Source organism: Nicotiana attenuata, unplaced genomic scaffold, assembly GCF_001879085.1.
Source record: "Nicotiana attenuata strain UT unplaced genomic scaffold, NIATTr2, whole genome shotgun sequence".
Classification (NCBI taxonomy): Eukaryota; Viridiplantae; Streptophyta; class Magnoliopsida; order Solanales; family Solanaceae; genus Nicotiana; species Nicotiana attenuata.
Genome location: NW_017670261.1, coordinates 1,354,823 through 1,367,213, shown reverse-complemented (window position 1 = coordinate 1,367,213; position 12,391 = coordinate 1,354,823). Strand labels below are relative to the sequence as shown.

At 37.9% G+C, this 12,391-nt stretch overlaps 1 protein-coding gene across 1 annotated transcript; it reads left to right on the top strand.

Moving 5' to 3' along the window:
- The first annotated feature begins 82 nt into the window (after positions 1–82).
- Positions 83–8,518, top strand: LOC109236862 (RING finger protein 10). The gene is made up of 8 exons (XM_019403093.1): positions 83–320; positions 527–576; positions 745–2,001; positions 3,732–3,820; positions 5,641–5,743; positions 5,836–5,940; positions 6,934–7,051; positions 8,470–8,518. Exons 1-8 carry the CDS (start codon positions 164–166, stop codon positions 8,487–8,489), a joined length of 1,899 nt encoding a protein of 632 aa, XP_019258638.1. The 5' UTR covers positions 83–163; the 3' UTR covers positions 8,490–8,518.
- Positions 8,519–12,391: the final 3,873 nt, after the last annotated feature.

The window sequence follows — 12,391 nt, the reverse complement described above, 5'->3', positions numbered from 1 at the left end:
TCGGCTACGAGGACCGTTTTTTGCCAACGTTTACTTCCCCCTCCCCCCTACCCCCCGCCCCCCCATCTTATATATTTGGGTCTTCGGAGGCTAAAACCCGAAAAGATCAACAGCAGTAACCCCCGCTCTCTATAATCTCCCAGGAAATCTTTGTTGGAATTTCATGTCCATCTTGTCCGCACATAGCGACAATCATACGCCTTCCTCTTCTTCTTCCCCAATCTCTCCAAACCCTAACTCCAACCATGGATCCAAACAGCAACAAGAACCCTCTCGCGCACTCGGCGACTCTCCCTCAATTTCCTCCGACAACTTCTCAGGTATGATGCTCTTTTACCTAATTCAACTCTGCCTATGTTATAATGTCATATTGTTACATTTGTCTTGCGTCATACCTCTTTTTCAGTTGAGTTTTCCTTTTCCTCTGTTTGTTTTTCAAGGGAATGAGTACCTCTACCATAGTACTCTTCAGCTTGCCCAATGTAGATGTTTTCTCCATATCATGCTTTAGTTTTTGTTTTCTCAGGAAACATGGCTCCTACTACATCACATGCTACTGGCGAATCTTCCAAAAAGGTAAAATTTTGCATTTTGCAACTTCTCTTCTCTTAAACCATTTTAATTATGTAGCTCTTTCACAAATGCACCCCATAGGCGCTAAATGTCATGATCTGTTTTTTAACTCCTTATTTGTTCATTCCATTGGCGGTTACTTGGATGATTGCGCTCTTCAAAATACTGCAGGTGAACAACTTCAGTACCAGTCAAGATGGTTTCAGAAGTTTGGGACGTCCCAAAAATGGTAGAATCTCACTGCATGAACCAGGGAAATCAGCTGGGACCATTGATCCTTCCAGCAGACGCAACCATTTTGGCTCCAATAGTCCTCAAGGAATTGCAACGCGCTCAGCTCCAAGAAGAACCCAGATGGTTAGTGGCAACCACTTGCTGAATTTTCATTATGATCCCATTTCTCGTCCACAAACTAGGGCGCCTCCACCAAGGAGATACATGAAGAGAAAGCCTTACAACAAAGACTTGTTTCTCCAAGCAAATTACAAGTTTGTTCTGTTGGATTCAGGCAATTACACGCCTGACTCAATGGATCCGGACAAAATTTTACAATGGGAGGATATTGTTTGTGTGAGATATTCCACTCCATTTCATGTGCAATGCCCAATATGCTTAGAGGATCCTTTGTGTCCTCAGATAACATCATGTGGTCATATCTTTTGTTTTCCTTGTGTTATGCAATATTTAATGATCGATGAAGACTATGAGCATAAAAACGATTTCAAGAAGAAATGTCCCTTGTGCTTTATGATGATATCTTCGAAGGATTTGTACACCATCCAAATTGAGAACGTTAAGCAACATCGTGTTGGTGATACCATAGAGTTTGTCCTTTTGACCCGCCACAAGGATTCATTTACTTCATCTTTGAAAAATAATGATGGCACTGGTGCTACAGAGGAGGTTCAGAAGTCCTTTTCTAAGTTCACATTTACTTCAGATGTCGACCTTTCTGTCCGTGAGGCAATGTCTGATCTTGATAGTTGGTTAGCTAGAGCAGATTCAGGCCTAGTTGATGACATGGAGAAACTTCCCTTTGTCTGTGCCGCAATGGAACAATTGGAGCAGAGGAAGAAATACTGGAATGAACAACACATTGCTGTCAAAAACAACAACACTAGCAGAGACAATTATTTGGGAAAGTGTCCTAGTGGATCTCTGTCACCAGAAAGTTCTCAGACCCCGTGTGCTGGTCAATCTACTCCAGAAATGCCATCCAGCCATCCCGCTGATAAGCCGGTATCGCAGGAGAAATCAACTCTCCATAAGGCAGCTAGGGACTCTCAGCTTATTCAAGCTGCAGATGCTGAATCAGTAGGAGATTGTGTTGGATCTTCGTTGACCTTATATGACAATAACAAGAGCCTACAGAAAGACAATAGTGGCGTTACGGACAGAGAAGAGATCAATTCCTACAGTTTCTACCAGGTGAATTTAATTGCCGATCATGTTTTTTGGTACCGTATACATAGGGGAGGAATGATTAAATAACCTTTTTGTGAGTATTTATTTTCTGTAAGTATGTGGAATTCAAACTGCCATATTCTCGAGGGAACATCTCAATTCAAACCTTGTCATGTTTTCAAAAGAACATCTTAATCCCTCTCAAAAAAAGAACATCTTAATTATTACATTGTCTTTCTTATGCAAGTACTTGTGTATTACATTTAGATGCATGTGTATTGTTAAGAAAATGGACATCTGGCCTAACTCACCTCGTCACCCCTAAAGCTAACGAGGTGAGGATTACCCAGAAATATGAGACACTTAACAACCCCCCTTCCTCCGGTCCTGCCCCTTACGTCAAGGTTGGACATTTGGAGAGTAGACACCATAGCATGGTAGCCACTATTGTGTAACAAAGAAATAGGGATGAATCTAGCTCTGATACATCACTAAGCAAATGGACCTTGACGTCAACTCATACTAAAAGTTAGCTCATGAGGTGATTATACCTTGTAAGAAGAAAATAACCTATTTCTTCAACGACTGTGGCATACTTAACAACAAAAGTAGTAAGATCATTTGTGCTTGGCAGGTACCAATGAAATAGCTAAAGATCACTATTTTCTTATAATGATGGTGCCATTTCCAGCTTGGGGTGCACTATTTTACCGAGGATCTGCCAAGCACAAGTACGCGTAACCATGTCCATCAAGGTTTAGCAGATGGAAAAGCATCCGAAGTTTTTTTTTCCCTTCTTTTTTTGGAATTTGAACCTTGGTCTCTAAGATCACTATTTTTGTTGGATATTTGGTTCTTTACTGTTTGCATGGTACTTATCCCTCACCTGAGCTTCATAACTTTGTTGAATTGAAAGAAGGTATAAAAGAGAAGTCTTTCCAGTGTTTTCAGGCACTCAGTTTGTTGCTGGTGGTTGGGATGACTTGGAGCAAGTTTTAGACTTTACTGCTGTTTTGAAGTGATTGATTTCATTCTGTTGAGTCTACCTTTTCATGAACAAGTTCTTCAGTGGGGTTTTAGCTGCTGATCAAAAACTCTATGTGTAGATATAGATATAGATAGTTTCCCTTACTTAAATACATCAGGCAAAGTGGGGTAAAGCCATTTTCCACAAAGAAAATTCTGTTCTTAATTTTATGTGCTATTAGGTTTTTGATATATCAACGCATGTAGTTGATAAAATTGTATGTTCTAGAACCTAGTGATGGGATTTCATTCACAGAAGCGGGAAGCCCATGTATGCAAAAATATAGATGTACCATACAAAGATATTGTTTTCATGAAGGTCATCTGATCATTCATAGAAACTTGAATGCTTTGGCTTCAAAAATAGACTGAAAAGAGTGACAGACTTTCCACTTGTGAATGTGTGTTACTGACACCTTCAAAGGTCCTCTTATGCCTCTTCTTCCAATGGTCCAATTAATTGCCTGGGGGTCATTTCTCATGCTTTCTTCTGCTTCCGCTTGCTTCTTCCCTTTAGCTCCACGGTAACTCCTTAATGCATCCTAGCATAATCTTGTCTCAAGCTAAGCATAACATTTGATAATGTTGCTGCCTCAATTTCTTTTGTCAACTCAAACTAAGCATAACATTTCTGTTTAGTGAATATCTTTCTTTTTTCTTTTTGTTGTCTGTGAGAGATGTGTAATGCACAGCTTTATACATGTTTTATGTTTTCCTGATTATTTCAGGCAGTTGATGGTCAGCACCTTATCCTTCATCCACTGAACATGAAGTGTCTTCTGCATTACTACGGTGGCTATGGTAGTCTTCCTAACAGGTTTGAAAGCTAATTATATTCTTACAGTAAGTTATGCTGTATTTTCCCGTGATAGGTGGCAAAGGGGTGTCTATTTTGTCTTTTTGATTGTTCATTCCTCATTGACATCGGCGAAAGGGATCTCTGTTTTATTGTGTCTATTTTAGTTGGTTTCATAGGAACTGCACACCTGAGGACCCATCAAAATCAGTTTTGATACATTTAGGTTGTTTTATACTTTACCGTCATTTGTAAGGAGGCAACGATCAGATTGTACGAATGTCTTATGTGGATTAATTTACTCCTTGATGGAAGTTGCAATTTCGTCCCTATTCTTCTGGGGTTTCAATTTCGTCCTTGATAGATGTCTTCTGTTCCGGATGGTCCTTGGTGCGATTGGCTACTAAAGCCTAGCTCTATTTTGACACGTGTCCTACTGGACAAAGTTTGGAGGTAATATTTGAAAAACCTTCTTTTGCTAGATAGCTGGCAAGCCAACTAACAGATTAAATCCCAATTCTCACTTTTCATTAGAGAATAGTTAATTCAGAAAGGGATTCTGGTAGAGGTGCTGTGTGAATGGGGAGGTTTTGATGATCTCGGCAAGCAAAGGAAGGGCGTGATGCATCTGAATTATAGGAAGAAAAATGGTTACGACAAGTTCTAGGGAGGGACAGAGATAGTGAATAGTGACTAGAGCAGGGGATATGCTAAGCTTGGGTGTAGAGGAGTTTGCACAGGGCTATGGTGTGCAAGGGGTCTCAAAGGGTGTGAGAGTATGAATTATAAGGGCACTGAGGGGAGAAATTCTGCAACATGAAGGAATGTGTCGGAAAAGCAGGCGAGAACAGAGTGGCCGGCTGGTAGTGTCAATAGTCTGTTGAATGTGGTCCTCTCTTTCTTTTCCCTCTTTTCTTGGCTCTTTTTTCCTTTTTAGTGGTTAATTACTTTGCTCAACTTTATCCTTAATATTCACCATATCTAGATTGTGCAATTTCATCCTTCGTCAATTTTGGTTTCATCTATAGACCAAATCTTAGACCGGTTATGAGATTGGCACAGCCAGGAAACTGGTGAATCTATCACAACTTAGGTCACATTGGGGGAAAGATGAATGTTACTCACCCTATGTTCTTGCGGGTAAGAACAGTGAGGTTTGTGTTAATGTCCCTCCAGCCCCTTAAAGGTTACCTTTTTATGTATGCATCTTTTATAAGGCCCCTTTTCCCAAAATATGAAGTGGGGATTATTAGATCAATTTATCTAAGTTGCATAAAAAGGAAAGGAGGGCTTTACACATGACATGAAGGGGAGAGTCCCCTCCTCAAAGTTTCAGCTTAAATCCTATTTCAACCCACTTTACCTTCTCTCGCCTATGTACCAGAAGGTAGTTAGCTTCATTTTCAGTTCCCGACCTGTGATTCAAAATGAATTTGGGTAAGGGAGTCATATAATTTGGACATATTCTAGAGGAACTGTAGGTGCTGCTGGTAAACTGACCAGAAGGGTTGGGGATGGCGATTTCCTTTGGCTTGCGAAGGCCATAGGAAGGATGGATTTGCTATGACAAAGGGGAAGGATGGATAGGTGGGAGTTAGAAAAGGCACATAGTTGCCACTTGCTGTGACATGTTTCTTTTATTTTGGGGTAGGTGGGTGAGGTGAACTCTGCCGTGAGCTGAGAGAGGGAATAGGTTTACATGTGGGGAGGGGCAGAGGCTAAAGGGTGGTAAATGCCATGCTTAACTGAAAATAACATTATACACTTGTCTATGTGAATATGTTTGAGCATATGCCGTTTGTTATTGTGCAACCACTTAGAAGAGGAAATTTTGGATACAGAATTAGTGGGAGTATATTACAAATGGAGTCTGTGACGCAGTCTGAGGCCATGAGAAGGCGCTACCGCTTCTTAAGTCATTTTTCTTTGACAACAACATTTCAGGTACTTGCTGTGATGCTTATTTCTGGAAGTGTGTTGACTCTACTTCATTAATTGTTTGGTTCACTCTAATTATTTTCGCTTGTAATTTTCAGCTCTGTGAAATTGATCTCAGCAAGATATTGCCCATGGATGCACTTTCTCCATTTATGGAGGAGATCAAAAGTAGGGAAAAACAAAGGAAGTGGCTAGCTAGAAAGGTTTGTAGCCCATGCTTCTCATCAGAATTTCAGTTGATTTTTCTGTTCTTGTGCAATTGAATGGTTAGCATCATGGGTTTATGATGCTTAGAAAATCCCAGAGTGAATGGAAAGCTATGTTGCTCGGACTCTTCAAAATGCTGCTGGGAGTGTGTCGGATCCTTCAAATTTAGTGTATTTTTGGAGGATCCGACACGGGTGCGGCAGCACTTTTGAAGAGTCCGAGCAACATAGTTGGAAAGTGCTAAAAGATTCAAGTGCAGGATATAAATAACACCTGCTGAAGATCAGTGGAGTGACTTTTTAGAGAGAAAATGTGTAGGATTCCACAGTCTACCTTTAGTATGTAACTAGATCCTTTTTGTGTTATGAGATTAATTTTCTTATAGCAAAATAAGAATGCTTAAGATCAACATATATGTTATAAGCTAAAAATGCATCAGATTTGCTCTGGTTCACAATAAGATTGAAAAGTAAAACCGTTAATCCAGTCCTTAACTGATTGTTTTATACTAGGAAGTCCCTAATCCATCCTACTTTTAACCCAAAATAAGATGGACAGTTTGGCCCAAGAGATGACTTATAAAGCCTCTAGATGCGCTCACATCTTATATAAAAAAAGAAAGAAATCAAAATGATGTAAAAAGAAATTGATGAGAAGAAAAATAAGTAAAGCGGTGAAAGAGAAGAAAAACTAACTTAACGGGGAGTACATCATTGCCATCCCTTTACTCAGCTATAGGTGGCCCTGCCCCATTGCCATCCCTTTTCTTGGCTAGATTGGAATGAGGTTGTTGTAGTGGTTCGGATGTCTTGTATTGAAAAACAGCTTGTTAATGCTCTGCTCACATCTCTTTCTTCTCAGCATCGATTACGCTCTCATGATACCCCAAGTTGACAGTGCACTCGATTTAATAAGAAACTTGGTTTGGATGATTCCTTCTTTTTTTTTTTTTGAGAAACTCTTCAAATATGATATTTTTCTTTTTCCAGGAACTGCGTGAAAAAGTAAAAGCTGAAGCCATTGGCATGCACTTAGAGCCTTTGCCTTTTAGCTTTGCAGGACCTTCTTACACAGAACAGCCTAATTTCACTAGCGATGACTTCGAAGGTACGTCAAAAAATTGCTATTTATGTAAGTGGGTTTTATGTTCTCATCTTACGTGATTTGGTATTTTAACCATCCCGGAGTATATCTGCTAATTTCCCAGTCTTTATATAAGTGGAAGATTGAGCATACCATTACTTGGTTGGTTATTAGACAACTATGTGCCCGTTTGGATCGACTTATTTTAAGTGCTTTTAAGCCAAAATAACTTTTAAGCCATTTTATAGTGTTTGGATGGAGTAAAAAAGTGCTTTTAAGCACTTGTTTTACCACTAAAATGACAAAAGTAACCAAAAGACAAAGTTATGAATTCTCAACTAATGCTTAAAAGCTATTGGCTTAAAAGTTCACTTAAAATTAAGCTCATCCAACGGGAAACTACGAGGGTGTTTGGCTAAGCTATAAGCTGGTCAAACTGGCTTTATAAGCAACTTTTTGGCTTATCTATCGCGTTTGGTAAAATTAAAAGTGCTTATAAGTTAAGTGCTTATAAGCCAAAAAATAAGCCAAAAGCCATAAGTTGGTCTCCCCAACTTTAATCAAATTTCAGCTTATAAAGCACTTTAAGTTGAACCAAAATATTTACTATTCTAATCCCTAAAATACTTCTGTTTAAAATAAAAACTCTTCGTATACCTAGTTCTTTAGCTGCATAGTTATTAATTTCAGCACTTTTATCCAAACACGTAACTGCTTATTTTTTAAATCAGCTTCAGCCACTTAAAATTGCTTTTCAGCACCTAATGCTTATCAGCTACTCTAAATCAGCTAAGCAAACAGGCTCTATATTCCTTTAAGTGAATAATCTTCATCTATAAAATGCTTAATTTGTGCACATTGTTAAGTGTGTGACCTATTCTTATCTAAAAGCTTAGATGTTACAGAGATTACAATTTTCTTTATTTAAATTGTCCTCTTCAACTCGCCCTTACCCGCGAGATTTGATTCAATTTCACGCACCAAGCATGGTGAAATTCATTTTGATCAATGGGTGGCGATAGACTTGAACTCGGAACATGGCATGCTCTGGTACCATAGTTCAAAGTATGTGATCATTCATCTAAAAGCTTAAAGCTATTTGAAAGAACATACTTTTAATTTACTTAATTATGTCTCAACATATACAATCACTTTCTTGCTAGTAATTTTGATGACTCAAATCATTATAGAAAAATGGTTATTGTCGAAGCTAAATTGAGCTTGAATACTGGTGGATTTTGTCAGAAGTTTGACTTTTTTGCCTTGTGCAGTATTGACAGCCGACGCTATTAACTGTTTATCTCTTTTTCATGATTAGCAAAAGCGTTGGTAGATTTAGCCTTTGTTTTTGAAGTTCTTAGTAATATTGCTTTACCTAATGGCTAGCCGTTTATCCCCGTTAGTTGAAATGATTGTTTCTTGTGTCTTAGTACTTGTTGTAGCTTTGGGAAGTACGGAGTAGGACTGTTACATCATCAAGCTCCCCAGTGCTGGAGGCAAGCAAGCTGTCTCCCAATGTTGGCACAGGCATTGGTTTTGCCGCTGGATGTGATCCTACCAGCGCTAAGACGGGATGAAGCCCAGACGTGATTCCTACTGTTGCATCTGGTATCTTTTTTAATTTCTCATAGTTGATTTTGACATTGAATATCTCTAATAATCTCAATTCCTCTTTATCATTTTTCATCACAATTTGCTGTTAAAACATGCTATGTTCGTTTTTGCTTATGTGGATTTAGTGCTCATAACCAGTGGACTTCAGTTCTCTCAGGAACAAGGAGTTTCTGGAACCATGTCCTTTGGACAAATTGTAACGTCCAAACAAAAGCTGTTTGAAGGTCCCAATTGCGTCTAATCAAATGAATGCAGGAAAGAGGGAAAGAAGCCAAATCGGATACCTAATGTCAAACGGTCTGTGGTAGGTGCGTTACTGAATCTTGAAGGGACCTGATAAAGAAACCTATCGTATATAATGAACTGGTTACCTCTGTAACCGGGTTTGCTAGTTTGTTACTCACCAGATTTGAAGCATGGTGTTTTCGAACAGTGTTGATGAAGTTGTAGCTGCGTTTCGCCATAAATTCCCCAAAATTTTGTTTTAAAAAATTCTGATTTGGGTTAAGTTTGGTTTTGAAGATGGACAAATGTGTTTGGACAATCTCATTTTCAAACATTGTTCCACTTTTTTTTTTGAAAAATACATGAAAACATGACTTTAACCTACAAAGTTCTAAAAACTACACACATACGCTCACACTGCCTTCATCAATAAACATTATATATGTTAATCGCAAATCATACGTCATGACATAAAATAAATTTGTATTCAAGATTATTATTTTAAATAAATGAACTATATAATCACTATACAGAATGACCGAGAAGAACAAAGCAATGATAAATGGCGGACTCTTTTATAAAATGCAAAAGTTTGGGAAATTTGTAAAAAATATAGGAGTTTTTATATTCCTATGCCATATAGTAAACTATATTACGCTCTATGTTTAAGGTTTGATATAATTACATTTAGTATACCTAATTACCAATTATATACCAATGTGTTTTAACCGTACATTATTATGGTACTGTATATCCCTCCTAAATTAATGGTACTGTATATTCCTCCAAATTACCCCCCTCCCCACGTTTCTCTCTCCCAAACCCACACCCTTACCCACGTATCAACCCCCCCCCCCCCCCCACACGTTTCTTTCCTATTATTTCCTCAGCTAAAACCAGAGAAACATATGTAACCCTCATCATTAACGTCCAATTTCAAGTTTTTTCTTCTATAACCAGTCAAAATTGAAGTCAATTCTTCAAAGTTCATACACACATTTACCTTCAGCTTCAAATTTTCTCAATGAAGAAGAACAAACCTTCAAAGCACAGCCCTAAAAAAGCTAGAGAAGCTGATATACCTTCTTTCGATTTGGGTGTATTTTTACCACATTCACCCAAAAAGCATGGGAAGTCTGCACATACAATTGTAGATAAGAAGCATAGTCTTTCTCCGCGTAAATCAGGGCTGAAGCTAGAACTAAAAAAAAACATGATTTCGATGCCGGAGAATCTTCGAGGCCAATCAAACAAGCGAAAAGGAAAGGAAAGGGGATAGTGTTCGATGATGATTTTGTAGAAGATGTGCCTATCAGTAAACCTGGAAAGAAAGCGAAGGTGTCTCCCAGTTAAAAAACTCCCAAAAAGAAGAAAAATTCAAAAAAAGCCCCAAGTGTTAAATCTCCTAAAAATGTTCGAAAACAGTCGTTGGTGAAGGTAAGAATTTAGTAATTTCTTCAGTAGTTATGTCGTTTGTTTTTGTTGTTAAAAATCTACATAATCTGTATTTTTTCTGCTCCGTAGATTATTTATCTTCACTTTGAAGATTAATTGTAGCTTTGTTGATCTGTTTAAAATTGTTGATATTTTGCATATTTTTTGTAGTTATTTTGTAGATACATTGCAAATGTATCTATATTTTTTAAGCACTGTATTAACATGAGATTATTTATATTTTGTGCAGAATGAACATTTTTTTGCATCCCATAATGTTGATTATGGGGTGCTTAGATTCCAGACATTATGTGACCCTAGCATTCCTAGCCAAATTAAAGAGCTTTTGTCTCCAAATGGTTTGAAGATATTCGAGAAGACATGCTTTGGTTATTTACTGTTATTTCCCAATTTATGCATGCAAAATCAAGCTATTCATCTTCTTATGAAGTATGAATTGAATTCATCTGATGCTTCCTATTTTTCAGCTGAGTTAAAAGGTGAGAGGTTAAATTTTGGATTGAGAGAGTTTGCATTAATAACTGGTCTTAGATGTCATACCGAGGTGACAAACTTTGGTTACACTACGAATTATGTCAGTAAGATAATGAGCAGTTACTTTCCAAACAAGGTAAAAGTGGAGAAGACATACCTATAACAGATTGTAACCAACAAAAGCTGGGTAAATGATGAGGATGCAATAAAGTTATACATTCTATATCTCATATAATTCTTCATTTGTCCTTCAGAGAAAGACCATATTGGGTTGGTTGATCATTTTAGGTTTTACTTGGTGGATTCCGATCAGTACGAGACATTTCCATGGGGTATTCAGTCTTACAGACAGTTGATTGAATCAGTTAGGCACAGGCTAAATCCTTTCTGTCACACCTCCTTTTTTACACATACCCCGAAGGATAAATGTATAAGGGAGTTTTTCCATTTAAAGTGACATTATTCGAAATGGGATTATTTATTTATTTTTCAGAGTCGCCACTTGGGATAGGATTGGCTTTTGGTGTCCCAAGTCACCGGTTTAAATTGAATCCCAAATCGAGGAAAATTTCGACTTCCAGTTGGAGTCTGTGAACCAGAAATTCTGAATAAGGAATTCTGTTGACCCGAGGGAAGATGTTAGGCACCCCCGGATCCCGTGGTTCTAGCACGGTCGCTTAAATTATTATAAATGGCTAAAAATCTAATTTTTGTACATGTTTTAACTTATGTGCTTTTTAAATTCAAACCGCTTTTATTATTTATTTTTTAAAGAGTATTGCAACGTCGTGAAAATGTATCTCAAACCACGTCGCACCAGTATGCCCGTGATTTTTTGGCACATTTCAACTTCGTTGAGATTTGGATTTGGGTCACATAAATGTGCACCCGAATTTAGGAAAGTAATATTATTAAACACGCGCCTAAAGCAACTACGCATATTATTATCTTTGTGGGAAGCCATGAAAATTCGCTAAATGGCGTGTCCCGAATTTCTAAAATATTTTAATAAAGTATTTAATGAGGGCCCCGTGATTTATGCATCTTTGTTTGGCGAGGCTCATCTCATCTTTATTTACAGGCCATCCTAGAGCGTACTACGATTTTCTATTTGAATTTGTCTCTAAAGAGTCCTAGTTAATTGATATTATTAATGCTATTATTTAAAGTGACCCAGGAATTCGGGCCTCAAGTTCAAGTCCACACTCGAACAAGAAGCAAACCTCTTAGTTCAAGCATGCTACTTAACTAGAAGGCCCAAAGCCTATATCATAAAATTGATCCCATAGCTCTAAAATGACTTTAAGTCTTCAGCATTCTTTTGGGCCTCCAAAGTCAGTCCAGTAAGGTGGAAACATGATCAGATTTTCATATTTGAGCATTTAGACAACAAATTTTAGGCCCAAACTTATTCAAATAGGAAGCTGCTGGGTTTTGGCCTTCATGAACCCACAACCAAATATTGACCCATGTATGGATCTTCAACTGTTAATTTTAATTCACAACAGCTCGAATAGAAGGCTGATTTAAATTCCAGATGTTGATTTTTATCAAATAACTTCGAAACCAGTTATGACATGGATATGCAACTCACAC

Coding starts and splice junctions, on each gene's coding strand:
- LOC109236862 (XM_019403093.1), top strand. CDS start 164: ATGTCCATCTTGTCCGCACATAGCGACAATCATACGCCTTCCTCTTCT. Junction 577..744: donor CTGGCGAATCTTCCAAAAAG/GTAAAATTTTGC, acceptor AAAATACTGCAG/GTGAACAACTTCAGTACCAG. Junction 2,002..3,731: donor ATTCCTACAGTTTCTACCAG/GTGAATTTAATT, acceptor TGATTATTTCAG/GCAGTTGATGGTCAGCACCT.